The sequence below is a fragment of the Filicampus tigris genome, chromosome 9 (assembly GCF_054856515.1).
Source record: "Filicampus tigris isolate MCC_2025a chromosome 9, RoL_Ftig_1.0, whole genome shotgun sequence".
NCBI lineage: Eukaryota > Metazoa > Chordata > Actinopteri > Syngnathiformes > Syngnathidae > Filicampus > Filicampus tigris.
The window spans coordinates 18,595,185-18,619,910 of NC_141225.1; the positions used below are offsets into that span (position 1 = coordinate 18,595,185).

General features: G+C 42.0%; 1 protein-coding gene across 2 annotated transcripts in view; it reads left to right on the plus strand.

Annotated features, from left to right (window-relative positions):
* plxna1b (plexin A1b) overlaps nucleotides 1-24,726 on the plus strand; it is a 166,484-nt gene that overhangs the window by 12,001 nt on the left and 129,757 nt on the right. For both annotated transcript variants that reach the window (XM_086040217.1, XM_086040218.1), the window contains exon 2: nucleotides 20,943-22,383. In XM_086040217.1, the coding sequence (XP_085896343.1) occupies nucleotides 21,202-22,383 (1,182 nt within the window). In that variant the 5' untranslated portion in view covers nucleotides 20,943-21,201. The remainder of the gene's footprint in view (nucleotides 1-20,942; nucleotides 22,384-24,726) is intronic.

Consider the following 24,726-nt stretch of genomic DNA (forward strand, 5'->3'; position numbering starts at 1 on the left):
TATCTACGTATGCTTTCTGTAGACAAGACAGTTCTTACCTGAATGTTAATGGTGGAGAATGACAGATGGTCGGGAGGAGCAGGGGTGCTTTGGATGGACAGAGATTATGATTGTGTTCTGCCTAAGTCCCTTTCAACCCCCCAATATCCAGTTTATGATTTATCACATGGGTTGTCATTGACATCACCTCTGCTTTATACACACTGCATCTACAACAGAGGCGAGGTTCACAACGCAGGCTAATGTAACCCAGATCAGATTTTTTTTTGCCCATATGTGACCTGTTTCTGATTATTTTTTCATTTTATTTATTTTTTTTACGATTTTTTTCAAATGCAACCTGGTGTGGTCCTATATCGGATATGTATCCGATTTTTTTGCAGCGCGACCGCAGTCTGAACGGCCAGGTCGCCTATATCCGACACGGACGTCATCCGGAGCCCAAAATGCGTTCCGCGTGGACGGAGCGGAGAGTGCTGGGAGCTGTGAAATCGAATCTGCAAAGTTGTTTTGAGTAACAGTATTGATGTTATATTTGGCTTTAATTGAATTCCACTTGAAACATGAAGCATAAAGTGGACAAATTTATGATGATCGTAGTAATTCAGACACATGGATGGGGTCATTTTCTACACGCGGTAATGACGTGACATCATCTTTAGTGACGTCTCCATGAAATGAAACCGAAAAGCCTCGCCTCATCATTTCCCCCAAATATTCTCTCGTAATTTCTACATCCTACCGAATCGCTTCACTTTAGAAGTGTCCCAACACGCTGGACCGCATTGACTTCCGTAAACACGACGTCGTGACTGACGCCATCTCTTCCGTGCGCGCGGGTCACTTTAGGGACGCATATCACCACACACCAGACAAACCTCTCTTAACATTTATAATGCAATGGGAACTCTTGCACAATATAAATCGGATTTGACCCCAAAATCCGAATTGAGCATTTACACCTGCGGTGTGAACCGAGCCATAATGTAACACAACACATTACGACAGAAGTGACAAAATGGCCGCCGCCAGAGATGGCTAGAAATGGGTGGATTAACTCTTATTCCACAAATACAATATTTATCAGAATGCCTCGTTTCAACTAGTGGCTTTGCATAGAACATATTCTTGAAAAAAAACATGTCATGTAAATAAGTCATTTTCTCAGTTAACCTCCTTGCAATACTAAAATGCTTAGCCGTTAACAGCCGTCGTCTTGAGCAGAGTCAATAACTGATACCCATTCACACCCAACAGCTACGACCTGCATTAGTGTTTTGTGCTACACGTAATCATCATCGATTACTAGTTGTCTAATCAAGGTGTGAAAGTCTCTTATTGGCTCGACCGGAGTGGAGAAGGCTTTGAGATGACGTCAGTTTGAACAGCTGCAATATTCGGCGGCGGCAGTGAATGCGTTGCCCTCACTCTTTGTGCTTGTGGGACAGGATACAGCCACTGAGTTAGCATTAGTGGAGTACCACTCCAGGAGATGGCTGGCCTCTTGCTCTGTCTCTCTTACTGTCCCACCTACCCCCCCCACTGAATTTCTCTGACCTTGCGTTGGCGTGTGCTGATGAGCGCTGAGTGGATACACTCGTGAGTGGTGCGTGCGCACCCGCGCGAGAGCTGCAGAGATGTGGGCGCTCCATTTGTTGTGTAAATGCGAGCCGCTAATTGACTGCCGGGCACGCAGCCTCTCCTTCAGTGGCTGAACCCTGGCCTCCGCTGTGTCCCGGGGATCCTGCCAGGGGAATGCGTCCCCCCCCCCGCCCCCTTTACGCACAGACACATTCAAAGCACCCTCCAGTTCTCTGTGTTCCTCTTTTGGAGCACGACTGGCACGGGGCCAGCACGAGGATGGTGCACGGTGCACTCATCTGCTCCCTCTGTCTGGCTGTTGAACTTCTGTAATGAAAAGCGGCGCAGCTTTTACGCATCATCACTCGCTGCCCCCTGACATTCTTTTGATACACTATTTGAACACAATGGCTTCTCTCTTTGCAGTAGGGGTTTTATAATGGTCAGAAAGTTTGATCTTCTTTCAGTCTAGCAGATGGTGAAAATTTTTATCAACGTTAACTCTTGCTCTTATCAGCGGGAAAATGCAAAAGTACGATGAAGTGAGCGGACGCGTAGCGTTCATTAGAATTCAACTATAGTCTATTTAAGGCGCCGTCTTTTAGCATCAATAGCCATGTCCACTTTTAGCATCTGCTCTGTGCTCTGATGGAACTATAGACCCAACTGTTACTTGGCTAGAAGCCCAGATGTCGTTATGAGAAATCGTAGCAGTGCAACATTGATGTGTTGGCGGTTCTATTAGTGTAACCGACCAGCCGATTTAACAGTCTGATATCGGCTCTTTCAAAATTGGCCATTTTTTTGGGTTGTAATGTACAAAAAAAAAAAAATACTAATGGACAAAATATTGTAAATGTTGCCTGTAATTCCTGTCTTGATTGTTATAAGCGTAGCGGGACCAAACCCTAAACATTTTTTAAACAATTGGCCGAATGATCGGATATCAAAATTGTATTTTTAGTCAAATATCGGAAGGGGCCCTAAAAAAATCCATCCATCGGGCCCTAGACAAACATCCTTAGAAGCAAAGCGAGATTCAGCCTGGTTAGTGCTTGTTACGGAACAACTCCTGGAAATACTGGGTGTGGTAAGTTTCGGGTAAGCTTAGAGTAGTGGTTCACATAACTGGTTTTCTTTGCGGTTGTCGTGGCCAATCACAATCAGCGTGTGACTACTCCAGGGTATGGTTTGTAGTAAATTAGTTGTGACTTGATAAAGGTAGACCAGTCCAATTGTGGCTGCTAGCAAGGCAAATTGCGTAAGTCACTCAGAGAGGATGTAGCCTTTAATTTTTGAAAGGGTGATGTTTAAGAATTTTTAGAATGAAATGATTCTAAAACTGCAATCAAAATGATAGCAGCCCAGAAAAGAACCTAACACAGGGAGGATCAGACTTTCATTGTTCTGGTTCTCCCTGCCTAGTCCATTGTTATGCAGAGGTAAACATTTGGGGACACAGAAAAGAACAGACAAACAAAATGACACTCTCTATTTAGACTGCAAATGCAAAGGGGGCAATTGTGTTTTGTATGCATCCGACAACACAGTAGACAGCAGTTTTGAAAATGACAGGAAGGTGGATGGTGCAACTGTAGACTCTGTATTGTATTAATGCGTAAATTTCCATGAAGGCTGGCATCCAAATTGCTCCAGTAGTCCCTTTTCATTCTGCAATGGTAAAGCTTGGCAGCAATCCGTTCTTTTGAAAACGTGCCCTTAATATTCCCGTAAAAAGTACGTTTCTTGGATTCAATTGTATGAACTTAAATTTGAAGGATAGTTTTAGCTGATAATAAGACACAGAGTCAAGAGCAAGGGTTTAACATCAAGGGTGCTACTTTGGTTTCAGCGACAACAACAATAGGATTAGCTGGCACGCTAAATACGGAGGGCCCAGGCCAAGCCTCTTAAACTGTCACAAGGCACATTTAATATATTTCAATAGAGTCACCCACCTGTGATTTCAATGTGGCTTAACTTCAGAGGGGTGAGAGAAGCATTAGCTTTTTTTTTTGTGAACAATAAAATAAATACAACTCATGTCAAAATGAAGCACAGCTGATAAATGTCGAAGCCTTGTTCTCGGAAACCTTCATGCAAAAAAGGTTACTTGGACATTCTAATCGGAATACTTTAATTGTGCATACACAAAGGTAATTACATTCATTTTCATGCAGTATATGATAGCCTAAAATGGTTTCCCTGAGAGAGAAGGATTTACAATGATTTACAGTTTTAGTATAGCATTTACCATTAATATCACATCACTTCATTTTCCTCATTCTTATTGCTCTAGTAGTTAGTTGGCAGAGGTACATCAGTACTCACTGCAGCTCAAAATGTCATTATATATGTCATATCGTTATGGAATAATAGGAGACATTTAAATGACATAAACAATCGCAAAAATCAGTGCAAGTCCAGACATCATTTTTAGTTCTTCATTGTTAAATATTGCCGTAGAATATCGTTACGTTTTGCAGAAGCTGTATTCAGCAATTTAGAATATAAACAAGAGCTATTGTTCACAAATGCTGTCCTTCCATAATTGTTCTGTGAAGCAAGTGCAGATTTAAAATATTTTCTGTAGAATACCGCCAAATTATTGTTACCGACTTTTTTGAAAAAAATATCGAGATATTTTTTTTTTTTTTTTTTTTTTTTAGCCCCTATCGCCCGCCCACTGCAGTGCTTCTTAAAACTGGACTGTATTTGTTTAATGTCTGATTTCCAGCTAAGCTTATCATCCATTACCACTTGCACCAAGTCGGCAAGTATTGTGCCCAAGTCTGAGGATACATGAGGACGTGGTTCAGTTCTATCTTTATCTTGTGTTTATGTTTCACAGCTAGGTGAAATGGTCCAGTGAAGCAGTTAATTCCCAGCATTGGCCAACAAGTCGGATTTGCCGCTGCAGCAGCAGGCATACGTACTATCCAAAAGTTAGACTTAATTGAATAAGAGAGTTTGCGCTGGAGTATATTTGGTGAGGAAGTCTTAATCTATTGTGCAACATTTAGCAAATGTATTTCCGGTTTTGATCTCCACTCTAATCCCCGTGTCTACGTTGGTTGCCAATAAAGCTTATTGAATCACATTGACTATGTGCGGTGGGAGGGGGTAAGTGGGGGAGTGAGGTTGTCAAATATGGGCGAAGAAAAGCAAGTCGCACAGACACAGAAAGAGCAAATTGCTCTTTCCTGCAGCCTGCTGCTACAGCAGTGTCGCAGCCAGACAGGCTGTGTTGACTCTGAGTCAGCAAGACTTGAACCGGGGTGCCTGGTCTGTAGCTTCAGGGCTGTCAGTAGCATGCGCACATACAGGCACGGTGTCAGACATGTTGCCCTATTCTCCTCAGCCCTGCAGCTCTAGCACTAACTATAGCTGCCCAGCCAACCACTCTTAATTAGTAGCTGCTGCCGCCCGCCGGCCCTGCTCCGGCGCCACTTTGGTAAAGACCCAGCCCCCCGTGTCTGCGTGTGATGTGAGGCTTGTTTACGCTCTCTACCGGTGTCAATGTTGACAGTCAATGCGCGATTCAACTTGGGTTGGTCGATGCCACTTCGAGAGGTTTTTCTCCCTCATACTGCAAGTTGGAGTACGTGGGAGAAAGAGAAGGATGTTGTGTCATCACCTCATGCATTGGCCGACATGCATAAGTCTGCTTGTGTTTGTGGGGTTAAATTTACTGAAATGTGAGTGAAGTCTATTTCCCCCCCCAGATTCAGGATTTCTGGGGGCACTTCTGTAACAGCCGTTCACTGTTTCCGTACATAAGTTGGGGATCTTTTTATTCTTTTTCTTAAAGCAAAAGTCAACCCAAACATATTTTTCAAGAATATGTTCACAGCAGGCCCACTAGTTGAAACACGGCATTCTGATTAATATTGTGTTTGTGGAATATGAGTTAAGCAGCAAAATCTACCCGTTTTTAGCCATCTCAGGGGGGCGGCCATTTTGTCACTTCTGTCGACTGAAAATGGCATCACAGATGCTCAGGGCTTAGATAAGGACCAATCACGGCTCAGCTTCAGAAAACAGGTGAGCTGTGATTGGTCATTACCTGAGCTCTGAGCAACTTCTATGTCTTTTTCAGTTGACACAAGTGACAAAATGGCCGCCCCCAGAGTTTGCTGAGAACGATTTAACTCCTATTCCACAAACGCAATATTTATCAGAATGCCTCTTTTCAACTAGTGGGCCGGCATATAAACATTCTTCAAAAAAAACATGTTTGACTTGACTTTTAAGTTTTGTACGTTTTGAGTGTATTTCCTGCTTATGTACCTCAGCAGCCTATGGAGACATAATATAGCCTATATAAATAAAATGGTATTGTATTGTATTGTAATCTCTACCCCGCATTCTTTACGGTCCCATCTTTCGGTGAGTGGCGATTTTGTCCAAGCTGTGCATAAGGCTGTAAGATTTTTCCCAGAGGACATCCTCTTAGTTCCAATACATAGTTGGAATAACTACCAACAGATCCCCACCGCCACCGGCCTGCCAAGTGGAACCGTGCCGGAGGAGCACCACAGCCACTGATCTGATAATCATGACTTCGGTAACTTTCCCGACAGACGACCGCAACCACGGGGTCTGCTCACCATGTTTCAACCATGACCATCAACCATGATGAGAGTGGGAGAGCGACAGAGACAAGGGGAGTTTCTTGCCAAAGCGTAGGTCAGGAACAACATGCAGCTGGAGAGCAGACGTGAATCCAACGGAAACGGCAGTGCATGCTGCACACACGTGGACCCTGGCTGCAGTTTGGCATCGCAATGACCCATATTAGCCATTTCCTTTCACAACGAGGCTTGATTTGGGACACGTGGAGTCACAATTGCGGGATGAGACTCTCCAGGATTTTGCACTCAGGACAACTGCTTCAAGAGTTTTTTTTGGGTTTTTTTTTTTTTCGTGAGAGTCTTAGCAGTTGTGGTTGCGCTGCATAATCTCTTGATCTCTTTTAGTCTGATTCTCGTTTCCTTATCCCCCCTCCCCCCTCCCTAATAAATCTGCTTATAGAGGAGCTTGATTTTCAAGTGTGCCAATAAAGGCAAGTTTCTATCCCTTCTTAATAGACAAGTTCACACTTCACGCTTTAAATATACGAAATGAAATATGCTGTACGAGAATGCCAATCCGTATTCAGAAATTCCATCGCCGTGTATGTAGGTTAGGATGTAATTCAAGAATGACAACCGTTTACAATTCAATTTGGCATCTGTTTGCATAGTTTACTGTTCAGTATTCCGTACTCTACAGTCTTGAGGATACGGAAATGGAATCGCGCTCTCACACGCACACACGGGTTGATTTGCATTTAAGATGCTAATGTTGCCTTTTGGGTGAGCACAAGTGTCTAGTCTGCTGGTGCTTTGTTTCATCCCACTTATTCATTAGGCTGTAATAATCGCATCCCAGTGCCTCATACAAACACCAATCACCAAAATGTATTATTTCCTTTCTCTTATTGGAAAAGTCAAAACATCTTGCAAGTTAATGCTAATTTTTTTGTTTTATCCAGGTCTTCCACAAAATTAAGATCAAACCATCCCTTTCGAGCTCAAGATGGTTGAAGTCACTGCTAGCTAGAAGAGATGAACAGGGAGGTTGGCAATCGTTGGTAGAAATGGCGTGCACTTCTGTGGTCCTGTTTTTCTGCCGGGGCAAGGGCTCCTTCCCCCCTTGACAAATCACATGATGTTTTAACAAGGCAGATCAGACCACGGAAGCCATCAAGGGAAGGGTCAGATGGCCTGCCGAGGGAAGTGGATTGCGCTGCTGCAATGGAGACCGGTTTTAGCATTCAATCCCATTATCAAACAGTGGCTGTGAAATAAGAGGTCAATGCTCATTTGTATCGATGACATGTGAGTGTTTTTGGTGGAGTTCAATCTTTGTACAGCTGGTTCTTTTCTTTGCAAAATGATTTATGTCAGTGCATTTTGTGCCACTTAAGTCAGGCAAGACACCGGCATATCGTCACTGTTGAGCGGAAACCTCCTATGTCCAAATTTGGTCAATTTCATCATTTCTTTTCCACAAATCCATACGAACGGTCTGGTTGCTTGTGAGTCTGTTATTTGTACAAATTGTTGACTAATCAAAAGTGTTTCAAATGGCTTGCTCTCTTTTTGAAGGTGCAGTTTTAATGGCTCAACCTTGTTTTTTTGGTTGGTTCTCTTTGAGAGGTTAGAATGCAATGAATGACATTGTCACGAGGTTACTGTAAATGTGGCATTCCCTTCAAAGATATATCTCCCCAATAGACGACAAGATTTGATGCGTATTTTAAAGTACAACGATTCAGTTCGATTCGATGCACTCACATCTTTTAAATTTCTGAAAGTGAATTACTGTGTTTGCAGCTTGCATAATGGTGCAAGATCCCGAGACTTTTTTTTTTTTAAATCTACTATGAGAGTAGGTAATTGAAAGATGTTGTGGTTCTGATTGGCAATGGTCTCTAAGGACCAGTGGAACATAAATGTTAGTTTTGCTGCCCGTGTTGGCAAGTATCTAATACATCCATGGTCCTGGTGACTAAATGAGAATGGAGAGAGGGAAAGAAAGTCCACATGCACACGTTAACTAATCAAACCAGGGGAAATAAAATGTGAGCACAATGAAACCTGCGGGGAGAGGAGTAGTTTGACTTCCAATGATCGCGTGTCCCAATTAGGCTGTTTATTTTATGCACAGCAATATTCGGATTGGAGATCAAATTTCTCCGTTTTATCACCAAGCTCGGTCTGTGTTACTGTAGGGGGCTCTGGAGAAAGCTTTCTCTTTTTTATGCGTACAGTCATCAGAAAGTGAACTGCCTGTGTGCAACTTTAGTTTGTGGTTAACCCAAAAGCCATCGTTAGTGGCTTTTAGCCGTAATATGTCTGAGCTCAGTGTCATTTCCCTCTTCTTTCTCCTCCTCCCCATGTTTTTCTCTGACATTCCTCTCACTAACTCCTCTCAGTCTCATCTTCCTCAGCTCCTACCAGTCTCTGCTTATCTCTCTTCCACTGTGCTCACGTTACTCCTGCCTACATGTCTCCCTCTGTTTTTCTTCACGTGTCGGTTCTCAATCCGCCTACACAATGTTAGCACGTACAAAGTGGTACCTCTGAGGTTCTACTGGCACAAAGATAGCGGCCAGCTCTTTGGACACAGTTTTTGTTTTACTCATATTGGCCTGTTTTTATTTGTTGTTTTCACTAAATGTGTAGCACGTTGATTTGGGAAGACAACATTGACCAAAACCCTCCCCCAAAAACTACTGACCAAACGAGCCAGTTTCTGTTGTATGGTTTGTCATCAAATGAGTCTTTCCCCACCCTTTATGTGACTCACAATGGTGATGATGTTACTCGTCTTTCTGGACTGACCAGTATTCCCGCTCCCTTCCTTTTGGGATTTGCTCCAAGAAAAGCCCGGCACATCTCAAAAGGCTGCTCTTGTTTGCTTCAGCTGCTTTAGCGTTAGCTAACCTCATCACATAAATATGCTTTCTCGTTCTAATTTGCTCAATCCATTTAGAAATTGACTACTTTCAATGACATCACAATCGGGGCTTTTTGTGACGGACAAGCTAAGAACTGTCCGCGCCATGGACAGATGTTACAAAAGTACTTGTAGTAGTCTTAAGTTGAAGTGGTGTAGCTATGTGACAGGCACTCAATTTCCTCCTTGCTGTAGAGGGAAAAGCTAAACATGCACAGACTGTTCTGCTCTTATCTCTCTTCATTGCACCCCGTTCTGCCTGGCTGGCTATCTGAAAAGGTATCGTTGACTCTTATCGTTTTTCTCCCCGTTTTTATTTTCCATTATTTTGCCTTTAATTAGATTTTTTTTCCCTCTTGTCTCCTCTCTTTTTTCCCCTCATTCGTCATTAAATATATATTCGTGTGAGTGAATCTCTTTTCATGACAATGTATATATAGTACCTGTATGTTGACTATGTTAAGTGGCATCGTACCGAAGGGCCAATCCCAGAGCGAGGACTGAAGTGTACATGTAACAATGGCCTCCCGTTTGTGAATCGGTTTTTAGAACCGTTCCTCCCAGCTTGTAGCATAGATCACAATCTTGTCCAAGCATGGCACTGATATTTTACATGAAAATCAACATAATTCACAATTTAATATAAATGCAGCGACGTGGTTTTGAACTGGGTCTAGGGTAGTAGTGCTCACAGCTGACTTTTCCTGTCAGTAGTGTGGAATTGACTTCCACTCTTGTGGATGCGAGTGTGAATGGTTGTCAGTCCATATGTGCCCTGTGATTGACTTGCGATCAATCCTGAGTGTAGTCTGCCTTTCGCACAGTCAGCCGTGAGACTCTCCAGCTTCCCCATGACCCTGAAAAGGCTAACTCAGAACAAATATACAGTATGGATGGATTTTAAACTGCACACATTTTTCAGAAAATATATCTTATACCTCTTCTGCGCAAAACAGTGTTTTTCACAGGACAGCGACGATAAATATTCTAGGCACAGATTAATGCTCCCCCAATTGATCATGTGCCATTTCAGATACAGTACTGCTATGAACTTATGTGCTTATATTTCCGGTTTGTCATTACAACGAAGCAGAGTACTTTTACATTTTTTTTTAAAAATCAAGCAAATAAAGTATTGCATTTTCATACTAAAGGAAAATGGGTTGGCCCATGGTTTGGTTTCTGTCCCTTTCAAGATGCTTAATGAAAACAGAAATATCACTGGTGATTGGATACTGTATGACTAGCTATCAGCCAATGCAAGGCATGGACATAATCCTTTAGTGGAATGTGTAGGTCAACTAATAATCGCAGGATACACCTTAAAAGGCATAGCGTTTCAGCTTTAGTGTGGTCCGAGGGCAAGTTGACCGTGTAACTGCTACCGATGATTTTTGGCTCAAGTCTCACACTTTGAAAACATTCACTCTTAAAAGGAGAGGCGATATATGTAGCATGATTAAAAGATTAGGATACAAGGGTTGTTTTTTTTTAAATGACCTTTCTCCTTGATGAAAAGACCCATCTACTGCCAGTATTGCCCGATTGTCAACAATTGCACTTAAAAAAATAAAAATAAACCCTGAAAAGTATTACCAAAGAATGTGTTTGCTTTACCAGTAAAATCCAATTACACAGTGTTATTTTTGCACAGTTCTGTTGCTATTGGAATGATTATAATGGATTCTTCTGATAGTCACTCCTTTATTTAACGCTTGCTTAGTATCTTAATTTACAATGTAATTTTCACTAACTAAATCTGGCATGACACGTTTTCTTCCCTTTAACACCTACCCAACCAGTTTGGGAAGCTCTGACCACAGCATTGTTGGAGATATGAATAGCTTTTGGAGGAGAAACGGTTTGTGGTTGACCTTAAATGAGGCTAGCATTCTTCAATGTTGATTTAAGTCATCAGCTGCCATGTAGATGCATGTTGGGAAAGAAGAAACCCCATTCACCGCCATTCACGCTACAGGGGCGTGTTTCCATGTAGCTTCCGCACTGGGACTATTGCTTTTCTTTTGACACAACCATGCCATGTATCGCTAATCTCTTCGGGTAGGTCAACTACAAGAGGTTAGACTTGATTGGGAAAAACAACGTTTATTGAGATTTTCAGCGCTGCAAAAATAGTCCCCCCCCCCCCCCCAAATCATCTGCCTAGCAACATCTAATTGTGTGCATTTAGTAGTGTAGTGTTTGACTTTTGTGCAACTCATGGTATTTTAGTTCATTTAGCCTGAGAAAGTCTGTCATGATATAGTCGTCTATACCGGTTCAGTCGGTTGTTTTAGCCGGACTTTTGTCCGCGCTACTACTGTATGAATCATATCAGGCTCGGTCCGGCCTTGACCTACATCTTACCCACCTTCTTAACACACTGACACAGACACACACATTCACACAGACAGGATTTTTGTCACGGAGAGAAAGACCCAGTCAAGAGATTAAAGCGTAAACCACTAATCTGACGGTGCATGTATGGTTTTGTGCGGCGACTCAACGTGGGCTGGATTTATGTGTGTGTAGAATCGGCACAAATGGTTGTTGAAACAATTTCCACACCATTCTTTCTTCTCATGCTGCATTGCAATAGGTGGGATGCTATTTTTCGACAGTATTTGGCGCTTTGTTTTTATGAATTCCTATCAGGATAATACTTGAATTCTACAAAAAATGTGATGCAAACAAAACAAATGGTTATTCTCCTATTCTATGAGCTCAAGTTGTTGTTATTGTTAGTTTTTAGATTCGCACGGTGGGCCCAATCAAATATGTCCCTGGTCTATAAGAACACCACTTTTACTTTTAAGATATGTAATTAAGATGATCATGTCAACGATTCGATTACATGTCATGATATGACTTGCTTCTGTATTTCTATGGTTTTGCTTTCATCAATAAATACAAGCAGTCATGTATACTTGTACTTAGGGATGTCACAATATCCAAATGTGACAATACGGTAATATCACGATATGAACCTCGCGATACGGTGGGGGTGGGCGATCTGCCAAAAATATCATATCACGATTTAAAAAAAAAATAAAAATAAAATCACGATCACGATTTTATCATGATTCTTTTTTTACATCGTTTTTTAAAGACTAATTTGCACATTTCTGACCATTTTCCTCATGTTAAACATATAAAACATGTTTAAAATGTGTATAAAACTCTAAAAGAAAAAAAAAGACAAGACAAGACAAAGCTAAGCTTTCTGAACAGTTTTAATTTGAATAGTGACAATTTTTATCAAAATGTGCAGTGAATGTAAACATAAAAGGTAACATAATGTAAACATAAAAACACAGCTCGTAACACAGGTCTAGTACTTTGAAGAGTCTTTTAAACCCCTCGTTTTCCACTGTTTTAATGGGAATCATGTCTTCAGCAAGGTAATAAGTCACTGCCTCAGTTACTTCTATACACTGCTTGCTTGTTTTTTCATATGGAGTGCTCTTGTTTAATGACCGTTACCATGGGTTGCGTTAGCTTGGAGCTAGCGGCTGCCTCTGGCTACCATGTGTCCGTTTGCTTTGGCTGTCGGCGCAGATGTCCGAACAGAGTCTCTGCAAACTTTGCAAATAACTGGTTTGCGCTTTCTCCTCCGAGGAAAAGCCAAACCAAATCGGCACTGTGGATGTGGCGTTTCTTTTCGGAACCAACTCTGCTTCGTGCTGACTTTCCGCTGTAGCCTCCCGCTATACAAACAAACAGGGAGGCGGGGAGTGTCACGTACGGTGCACTGTGTGTGCTGCGATTGGTTGGTCGGGTATACGCGTCAGCGGCTTTGCGCCGCCATAGAGCCAAACTGTTTAGAATGTGCCATGTAGACGATCAAGCGATCTTTCGGCTTTATGAGATCGTTAACACGTTAAACCGCTTAACGATCTAATATCGTCATATTACCCGCCCCTACGATACGGTAATTATCACGATATTGTGGAAAGGTTGGCCATATATAAAAAGCTCACGATGCTGTATAAAAAAGCACGGTATTGCAAAAAAAAATTTAATAATAACACCATTCACAAAGAAATAGGCTTGGCCAGTCATGCTCTCCTATTGGCGATGAGCGTGGGTCTTAATAAACTAACCACCAGAGGCTGCTGAAATTGCACAAATGGAAAACAATTTGGGCTTTTAAACAGATTTTCTGCTATTAATATCGTGACATGACGACGGCGATATACCGTGGCAATTTTAATATTGCGATATATCGATATTGCCAATATTGTGACATCCCTACTTATACTCTAAGCTTCCTTTTTATCTAAAACAAACTAAACAGAAATTTTGGCCATTACATTAAATCACAGTAGAAATAATTGGTTTAGGCCTAGCCTGCTTGTAGTGTGAACAATTTTCCAAGCTGTAGTTTCTTCATAAAGAGAAGGTATTACCTAATCTTTTATGTGGCTCCACAACGGAATCAACGGAGCCTTTTCAATATGAATACTGTTGTGAATCCTTCACTATAAAGGTCCCCACAGCCCGAGTTGGCGGTGTCACCGTTATATTTAATTTTTGTCCTACTTCTTGCTTCCCTGTCTGTTTGTAAAATCCAAAATGTGACCAAAAATCCACTTTTAAAAAGTCTGGGGAGCACTAAACTTTTCGCTGGCAGCGTCGCCACCATCATTTTGTCCTGTCACTTAAGTGACGAATGATGCCAATTAGATGAGACCAGAGCTATAATCCTCTGGACGAGACTATCATAGACAACAAACCACAAGACGTTTTATGCAACGCGCTGTTATGATCGATTATTGTCTGCCACAGCATTGATGCGGAATTGTTCACGTCTGCATGCTGCTGCGTCGACTATTCTGGATGATTAATTTCAACACCTACGACCCACTCCGTTGCTACACACAACGCCGTGGTAATGTTCAAAATCGCTTCCAATGGCCCCAAGCCCACCTCTTGATTGATTAAATGTCCTAAGATTTCTGTCCATTTCATGTACATTTAAGGTAATATCGTGTTTCGTTTAGGTTTCTTTAGGACTGTGAGTCTTCACAATTGGAGAAATGCAGAGAAATGTGTGTGGCACCACTGAAAGAGGATATATGAGGATAAGAGAATTCAATGAAGTGAGGTCCAGAGGGGCTAGAAGTCCATATAAAGATGGAGATGAAAACAGTCTGTCTGCTGAAATGTGTTATTGTAACCACAACAGCTCTATGCCTTGGAGATACTGAACTCTGTGTTCACCAGCCAAATCAGGCATAGACCATCCAAACAAGCGTCTGAAAAACTCCACGACGCTTTAATTGTTTTGCATACTGTCAAAATTTATGTGAAATATGAAAAAGCTTTACACAAACGCACACACACACACATGCGCACTTGTCTCAGATTATCTTTCACATCCCATCGTACTCTGTGGATATGTTGGAGGTGTTGAATTCCACATTGAGGTGTGTCCACAACACATTCCCTCTGCATTCCTGTTTGGGGCTGACTTAGGGTCAGCGCTCATATTAACAGAGCCGACATAAGTGTGTTAAATGTGCGTGTAGCCCTCTTTGTTCTATCTCTTGCACATGCTGGCAGCAAGGACAACCGTGCGCTGTTCATACACACATAACTGCCAATGCAAGTACAGTTTTGTCTCTCATTATATTTACAGAAGATATTTAATCAGCATCACAATGTGCTGAAACAGAAGTGTGTGTGTGTGAGCAAGAGTAATTTATATGATGTAGTGCGCATAGTCGGACTATGGTCTTTGGGTGGCAGCTGTCACTTGCACAAACAAGAAGCAACTATCCACGCACTTTTTGCTACTTCCGCCTCAGTGCACGTACATCGCTTCACGCCTTCTTCCCGTGTATGCTTCGGAACAGAGATGGCCAGTAGGCAAAAGTGGGATAGTCTGGATTTGAACTAATTACACATACATTACCGGTACATTAGGGCTGCTCGATTATGGGAAAAAAAATGTAACCACGATTATTTTGGTAATAATTGAAATCACGATTGTTCAAACGATCATTTGTCTCTTGGTACAAAACAAGAAAATGTTTAAATGTAAAAAATGAAACACTATAATTATGTAAGTTCCTTTTGGACCAAACAAAATGTATATAATTAGTTATTATGAAAGCCAAAAAATAAGGCGTAAATGTAAGCAAACTGTATTAATAATCATTTTTTACGATTATTCCAGTTTTGTCATCGTGGAGTGCAATAATCGTGAAATTCGATTAATTGCACAGCCCTAATCATTACATCGGAATTTTTTGCAGGCCACCTGTCCCGAAAGACAAGTTTCTGTATGTGGATGTGTGTTGGCACAATAACCTCCTGCAAAGCTTACCTGGCAGGCTTCTGCCCTCCCGCCGAGGGAGAAAGGAAATGATACATGATGCCACAAAAATACAATACTGCCGGTTTTATACCTCCACTGAACTCTAACTTCTCTTGCTGGATCAATAGAATACAACTCAGGGACAGTTGGTTTTGCGTCCTGAAATATTTTACCTCGTGTTTTGGATGTTCTCCTTAGATGCAGAGTATTGACTTTTTTTTTTTTTTTTTTTTTTTTTTTTATGGATGGATTTAGTTTCTGTTAGCTCATATGAATTTGCAAGTGTTATGTATGCTGTGCTCAAATGCTGGATGTAGGAACGTTTAGGCTACGGGTGGCCAAGTTCGGTCCCTGAGAGCCCCAATCCAGCCTGTTTTCGATGTTTTCCTACTCCAGCACACCTCATTCAAATGATCAGCTCATCAGCAAGCTTTGCAGAGGCCTGATAATGATCCTGATCATTTGTTTTGGAGGAGGGAAACATGTAAAACAGGCAGGATAGGGTCTCTCGAGGACCGGCATAAGAAAGATGCTAGGCCAAGTGGCATCCAATTTTCAGAGGGCGCGGTTTCACGTATTCAGATGACACACACACAGCGTTTGAGAGCTGGAACAATCGCTAAAAATAATAATAATAATTTCAATTTGTTAATTTTTTTTTTTTTTTGTCGAAACAATTTTTTATACTTCGAGATTCATTTTTATATTGTTTTAATGATTCAGATTCGGCAGGCTTGCAAACACCATTCTACGTTGTCAAATTTACAGAATTCATTTTCACTTTACAGCGACTCAAAAATTTTCTAAAGCAAATGAATTCATTTTCCATTATTTAAAAAAAAAAAATGCAAATATTGTTGGTCAACTCTCTAAAATCTGATGTTGACCAGATTGTGTTCATTCTTTGATGTTCCCGCTGTATTGGAAAGAGACACTCTTAAGAATCCTTTTGCTGTTACTAATACACATAATGCAGAATAATTGCACAATGACAGCTGGGCTTGTATGATTTTTCATAGTATTCCAGTGATCCTTTGCAATTATGTTGACATTCTCTGATAATCCCATGCAGTCAGAGTAACGGCTTTGTCGCTGTTTTCACATATTCGTTTATTGCGTGCAAACCGTTTTAGAATCCCGGCCTGCTCTGAGCTCTCTTTCTATGAAACTGACTTCTTTATAGGCCATACATTGCACTGATTCCAACTGCGCAAATGTAAGTTTGTCAGTGGTAGCGTAGGATTTGAATAAAACCTGTTCCGGAATGAAGAAAAACAACATCCCATTTCTTAACTCGTTGATTTTTTTTTTTTTGTTATGAGATTGTTTGTCTGTCTAGGGATTGCTCTCCCTCTGTCATCTACCCATCAGTGTTTTGGGGGATGGTAATCCATTCTTTCCATATGCAGATAGTGACTGCTAGATTAGGCAGACCCTGGGAGAGGATTATGGCTTCAGGACTTGGCCCCCCTACTATTTTACCTCCTCTCTAACCATGCAGCCCCCAACCCCCATCACCCCACCTCCAACCCCGCTTCCTGCAGTCTTCTCTTGCTGTTCTATCCTCTAGGCCTCTCCTCTCCTGGATAAATCTCCAGTCTCTGGTGTGTGTTGGTTGCTAAATGTAGAGGTGGGGAGCAGATTAAAATAGAGAACCGTATACACTATATGTATAAGTATATATATATATATATATTTATATTTATATATGTTTTTTTTTTAAAATATTTTTTTGGTCTTGGTTTCATATGCGCACTTGTTCATGAAATGTATCTATACAGACACATGCACACACACATGCATAGATATTTATGCACACACACACACACACACACACACGCAAACAGGCTGAGGGTGTGCATGGGTTGGAGTGTGTCCAATTCGAGTCTTTTAAGTCATATTTCTTGGAGTCGCATTTCCAAATATGCTATGGTAGGGATGCATAATTGACTTGTGCATGAGATGATGGTGTGTGCGCGTGTGTGTGTTTAGAATTTGCATTAATTTTAAGAGCCTTTTTTTTTTCCAGCGGTGCAAAACTGTGGACCAATACATTCACAGTAAAATGCTGTTATTTATTTTAGTGTATGCAGGCACATCTAGAGTTTTTTGATTCATGTTTGTTCTAATGAATTCATGTCATTTATTTAGCCAATGTACACCGTAGACTATTTTATGCCCAGTACACAATATAGTCAAATTTCTAAACTGAGTATAGGCAAGGGAATGTTGGTCTAATATCTATTTCTGGGTCACACCGCCACCATTTTTGTCGCCAAGTCTACTTACTTAATCTGCGGCACTTCATATTCTCCGATAGTAGACGTGATCCGCATGCTGTGTGATGCAGTGCGGAGGGCAGAGAATTTGTCTGAGGGCCCTTCCACTTCCTTCCTCATCATCATCATCATCATCTCTCCAGCGCAACCTTCTCCTCTTTCTCCCCTTCAGTTGTGAATGTTGTAATTGATATGCCACAGGCAATAAATCAGCACCACACCGGGGTGAGCAACGACCATTATCTGAGTGGACAGGTTTGAGGAAACGGGAAAGAGGAGGCGATGACCTCGACTCCACTCACAAGAGGCTCTGGAACCTCATCGCTTGACCTAAAACACCACCATCGCCTCTTTGCGGGATTCCCACTACTGTCAAGCTAAACAAAATTATCTCGGGTCAAGGCAATGACCCTGCAAGCCTTTTCCCGTTTTTTTTCCTCACCTCACTCGGCATCCCTCATTACTATTCCCTGTCGGTTGTGACGTACCGCGGTTCCCTGTCAATGCAAAGGGCACCCCGTTCTCAAATCCAATCAGCTCGACCACCTCGCTGCCAGTTCACTATAAAGTTTTTCCCTGATGTGATAACACCCCCAGTTGACACGCTGGCTGCGCATTCCAAAGTTGCGCTCCTGCCTTGAAATGATTGACGTGTTGTTCCCTGGCTGGTGCCAGATGTGGCTCGCAGTCTGCCCTAGCGCCCTTCCCTCTGTTTCACTCTCAATAAAGAGGGTGACGGAATCAAGGCAGCTAAAAAGAAGCCAGTCATTCGAAAAATGTTGTATTTATTTATCTTAATTTGGTCTCCTCCTTGTTCACTCATTCTTCACTATGCTCGTATGCTTCACTTGAAAATAACGCGGCAGCTGTCCTTTTTACGCCGCAGCATTACAAACTGCCATCTGCAGTCATTTGAAGGACCTTGTTCATTTTGGTAATGCGGCGGTTTATGTCCAAGGGGGGACAATGTGGGCCAGGTTGTTGAATATTTGGTAACTTCATTCGGAACCTTGCTCCTGCATGTGTTGTGTTCAAGTGCTTCATCCTTGGTCTGTTGCTCAAGTGCATATGGAGCACTAATTAAAATGCAGGAGCTGCCTTTTGTTTGGCGCCTGCTGGCCCTCGCTAATAAATCACCCACTCTTTTATTCCCGATGTCTTTTTGTGCATCACCTGCCGTCCTTTTAGCGCCTTTATAGTTTTTTTTTTTGGGGGGGGGGGCTTTTTAAAGTGTTATTTTGAGATGTACTGATACTTTATTGTGTTCGAGCCGTTTTTTTCCACAAATAAAATCATATCGGTTTCTTATTACCCTCGAGTAATTACCTTCTCTAATGGGATGAAAGTGCTCATATGTTTTTAATCTACTATACATTTGGCCTTGCGAAAATTGGATTCTTGAACCTAGCTAACTTTGAGCCCGGTTCTATGAACAAGACCAATACTTGTCTTTTTCTCACCCCATGTTCCCTTTTTTTAATACATTGCTCACAGGGAATGATAGCTAAATTAATGTGTCACCCAGTGAACCCTGCTAGACCTATTATTTGAAGTACTGAATGTGCAAAACGTATTTATATGCATCATCTACTTGGTGACAGGCGTAGTAGGAGCCTATCCATCCAGTTCCGCTGCATTAAGTACAAATCGATTGCCGCGCCAGCTGTGAGGAAATTCAACTACGTGGACCACGCAGCCATTATTAGCCATTTAATTTGGTATCACATCATTTTGGACAGTTTTGGTCAAAGAGAAATTCTCCTCACCATCTTTTCTCATCTTCATTATACGGGTACATGCTTATTCTGTTTCCGTGCTCTACTGTCATCAAACATGCTAGGATCAAGTACACGGATAGATGTCATTCCTCATTTTAACTCGTTCACTGCCATTGACGAATGTATTTGTCTTTTCACAGTCCAGCTATTCAATCCCAGGAATTTATTTATATTTTTTTCAAAAATTTCAAATGTTAGTGTACAAGAGGGTCTGGAAATGCCCGGCAGTGAATGAGTTAAATGCACTACACACTGCTGTCTTGATTTTGAGTAAATTACCTGAAGCTTGTAACGACCAGGTGGTATGCTGTTCCCACTTGCTCTCGCTCCACGTACGATAAGAAATGTACATTTGAAAGCCCTTATTCAGTCCTCTGAGCCTGGTTAGCCGACAACCTGACCTTCTCCTTGATTGATTGATCGATGGATAGCCTTGCTCTTGAGTGTGCCACCACACTTAGAGCAGGAGGCAGAAACCCGGGACTCCATTTGATTATCCCCCATGTAATGTTTTTTGCCTTCCCCCTCATCTTACCTTCCTGGGGTCCATAATGATTCTCATCTTTTCCGATTTGAAGTGGTCATAAAACACTGTTTGTGGAGACACTTTGATTGTCAGGGTGAAATTGAAGCATGGCTTCCCTGGGACTTTAGCGTTCAGTTTGGCATAATCAGCATTTACAGGAGATCTCTGCTCGGTGGGAGCAGAAATTGGTCTGTAGTAGAAGCGCACACATGGCACCAACTCTAAATATCATAGTTACAAGGTGTCTATTGCTATTTCTGATTCTGCACCAGTTCAGCGAGCTGAGAACCAGCTCTTCAGCATAACATGTTCTGTATGGATGAACGTGTAAGAAATAGGAAAGTCCCCTGTTTAGTGTCAGCCATGTGATGTCAGCACCGATCTATATAGTGATGTAGCGATGATTAATAATTAGGCTATGCATATGGAAGGTTTGGAAGGTGATATATTGCTTGATTTGTTGCAAATAATTCAGAAGACTCAATCTCAATGCCGGCATTTGAATAATTATAGTAAGGGTTACTGGATAGTGTTGACCCCATTCATACTGTGACAGGAGACCTGGCTATGAACTGTTTTCTGATGTAACAATGCACGCTGGCGCGTGATCAAACATTTGCTTCATCTGATTGAAGTTATAAAATATTACTGATTTTAATGTTGTGTCCATTACTCATTCCAGAAAGTCTTATATTATATGTACAGAGCCTTCAATAATTGGCTTATGCCTCCCCTGCTATCTTCCCTCATAATTAAATGCCAACACACATTTGCCTTCCAGACTTGATTTGATATCATTAATTCATCACGGTGGCAAATGTCAGCTTTTTTTTTCCCCTCCTCATTTTGCCTGTTTAATTTGTGAGCCTTTAAGGCCGCTCCATGCTTGATGCATAATCAATAGGAAATGTTCCTCAGTCACTAACAGTGTTTTTCTCTCTGCCTTTTAGGGTTCGCAGCACGTTCCTGTGTGGATGATGTTCCTGATGATGGTGTGCAACGCCGTGAACGGGACAGTGGATCAATAGAAGTGTTTGTTTCCCCACTTCATCTTCCTCTGTCTTCTTTACATACTTGTCATTTGTACCTTGACAGTAGACCAAAAAGACTTAAAATCCTGACTCGGAACTCAAGTAGCAGCGTTTGCGCTCCTCCTCCTCTCTGTCAAATCCCCCTCCCCCCCAGGCCTCTCCTCGAGACAGACCAAACATGTGCTCACAAGCTCGATCAACAGTTTCCCCTGTTCTCGGGAACCTGTTTCCTGTGTTTGGGCTTTTACTTATCATGACCTCATCCTTCTGTGGAGGTCAGCCGCCAACTTTCAAACGATTCGCACCTGCAGAGTGGGGGCTTACGCATTTGGCAATTCACAACAAAACTGGAGAAGTCTATGTGGGAGCTGTCAACTGGATTTTCAAGTTGTCCAGCAACCTAACCAAGCTGCGTAGCCACATGACCGGACCGGTGGTGGACAACGAAAAGTGTTACCCTCCGCCCAGTGTCCAGTCGTGTCCGCATGACCTGGCTCAGACGCCCAACGTGAACAAGCTTCTACTCATTGACTATGCCCAGAATCGCCTCATTGCTTGTGGTAGCACGTCGCAGGGGATCTGCCAATTTCTACGTCTGGATGACCTCTTCAAATTGGGTGAGCCTCACCATCGCAAGGAACACTACCTGTCCAGTGTGGCCGAGTCCGGGACCATGTCAGGAGTCATTATCAGCTCCCCTCATAGCCCAACGAGCAAGCTGTTCATTGGAACTCCCATTGATGGCAAGTCAGAGTACTTCCCAACCCTTTCCAGTCGAAAGTTGATGGAGAACGAAGAAAATGCGGATATGTTTAGCTTCGTGTATCAAGATGAGTTTGTCTCCTCTCAGCTCAAGATTCCATCTGATACTTTGTCCAAGTTCCCTGCTTTTGACATATACTACGTGTACAGCTTCAGCAGTGAACAGTTTGTGTATTATCTGACAATGCAGCTGGATACTCAGCTCACTTCTCCTGACGCCAGTGGCGAGCAGTTCTTCACCTCCAAAATCGTACGCCTATGTGTTGATGACCCCAAATTTTACTCCTACGTCGAGTTCCCCATTGGCTGTACTAAAGACGGCGTCGAGTACCGCCTGGTTCAGGACGCCTATTTGGCCCGACCAGGGCGTCAACTGGCAAATTCTCTGGGGATCTCTGAGAACGAAGACATCCTCTTCACTGTCTTCTCTCAGGGTCAGAAGAATCGAGCCAAACCACCCAAAGAGTCAGCGTTGTGCCTATTCACCCTGAGGAGAATAAAGGAGAAAATCAAGGAAAGGATTCAGTCCTGTTACAAGGGAGATGGGAAGCTCTCCTTACCGTGGCTTCTCAACAAGGAACTCGCATGCATCAACTCTGTAAGTGATTTCAAATATTTGTCTTTGTTTTACCATCCAGAAAACTGGCCACAGAGGAAATTGTACGTTAACAAGTACATTATTCCCTTTTACATTATCATGAACAAAATCACGGGTTACAGTAATCCTCAGCTATATATCGTGTATGTCTTATGTATGTTGATCAGGAAAGTAACCCCTGTAATGGAGCGGGGATTACTGTGATGCAAATTCTAACATTGTGTAAACTTGAAAAGTAGTCTTGATCAGGCCAATTTAGTCCGCACAATAATTCTGAGGTATTCTTTCCTCAACCCTTACCCTTGTGACTGCACATTATTAGACAATATTCCGGTGATGAAGCGCCACTTCGCATCGTGATCTTGCTTCTGGACTAGCCAAAGCTAGCTATGTGAGGCTAACCACGGTGTTCATTCACAAAGAGCTTTTTCTCAGACTCTCGGAGCACGAGAGGCGGATGACCCGCGAGTTAGTGAGGCGAGCCCTCCGGCAGGCACCGAGTTTCTAAGCTGCTACGGCGCCGGCGCGTTAGCCTTTATTCGAGCAAGTGTGTGCTTGTTGCGATTTTTGCTTTCGTCATTATAACATCCTGTTTCGGTGATAATAGTATTTCGCCTCGAAACCAAAAATGCACTTTTGAGGCATTTTCGGCAATCAAACATTTGCTGTGACTGAATTGCCACAAATGAAGCTACAGCTGCTTCAAACTACTCATTCTCATACATGTTAATATTTTATGTGCGTTATTAAATTATTTCACTTATATTTATTTCTTTAATTCATTGTTTAACCATGCAAAGCACACGACAACAGTTTCTTTTTGCCAACCACCTGTTTTGGTTCTCCGGCCATTGTAGTTTGGGAAACCATTATATTCACCCCGACCAACATGCTCACTTTCAGTACATTTTAGTTAGAAAACAAAACAATTGAAAGCTTTTTCTTTAAATGCAAGTGACCTTCTTTCTATCAGAAGGCCTCTTTGCACACTAAACACAGACTCTGTTGTCTAAAAGAGCTGGATGCTTTGTCGTAACCCTTCTCTTCATGGTCGTCATTTGACTGAGTTCAGGTGTGTTTTGTTCGGTAGTGTAAGTGATGTGAAGGACCTAGCCAAGGCTTATTCACCCTCCTTTCTCCCTCTTCATCATCAAACCCTCTGTAAAGGAACTATCTTTCCAGTTCAGTGGTTGTCTCTTTCTTTTTTTTTTTTTTGCTGGATTTTTCTTTTTACGGCCTGTCGCACAGACAATAGCTCTGATTCAGAAAACAGGAACTCATTTATTTCTTTTGGACCCTTGCCCTTTTGCAAAAGAAACATAAAGAGTGTGTCTTTGTACAAAGTATAGAAGCATAAGGTGAGAAAGGCTAAAATGTGCCATTCAGTAGTTTAGTGTGTGTTTTTTTTTTTTTTTTAAACATTGTATATAAGATCACGTGACTATTCTGATGCTCAGGTCTTGCGCCTAATGCGCTCAACAGCGTCTGCTGTGCTGAAGCTTGCCGATCTTGTTCAATGAGGCTGATTAGTCTTACCTCATATTTTATTCATGTGGGTCCAGTGAGTTTTGGCATCAGAATCAGGCAAGTTAAAAAAAAAAAGAGAGAGGTTTGTTGACCCTCTTGTTATTGCTTAAGCTTTCATGTTAAATGATAAGGACATTAAAACTATTATCTGTAGTAATCTATCTAATCTTCTTTCATCAAGGTAATTTACATTCTTGTGAGCTTGAAATACTTTCTTATATTCCATCTTCTGCACCAAATCTCCTCTGACGCTCAGAATGATTGTGGTCAGGGCTTAGGTATATATTCTCTCATGAGTTATCATAACCCTACAGATGATTAATATTCTATACAAGATGGCTGCAATCATGATGTAAAATGAAGACAATGGCCAAGCCGGATGACAGCAGCGAGGCCTGAGGGTCAGCCTCAGGTTAATGATGCCTGCTCCATTGCCCTCAAGCAATGACCTCATGTCAGCTGCCCACCAATGACTGGTGACCATAACCTCAGTCAGTGGACCGAAAGACCTTAAATCTGACCTCACATGAATGTTAGATATAATCTTTGCTGCCTGAGCGCGAGCTGGTATAATTTGAAATGACTAAATAGTTGAAAGACACTCTAATTTTGCTTCCTGGGCTAAGATGCTATAACAACAATTCACACAGTGAAGTCAGTTATGTCTTTATACCTTAGTTCCATTATTAATTGCATACAGTTTCATTCTGTGACTCAATTGTCGGTTCTCTTCTCCTTTGAAATCTGTAGAAGTGTTATTGTGAAGTAGGGATGGGCCAAAGAATCAGTTAATCGATGTAGTGATCATTTCCGGTG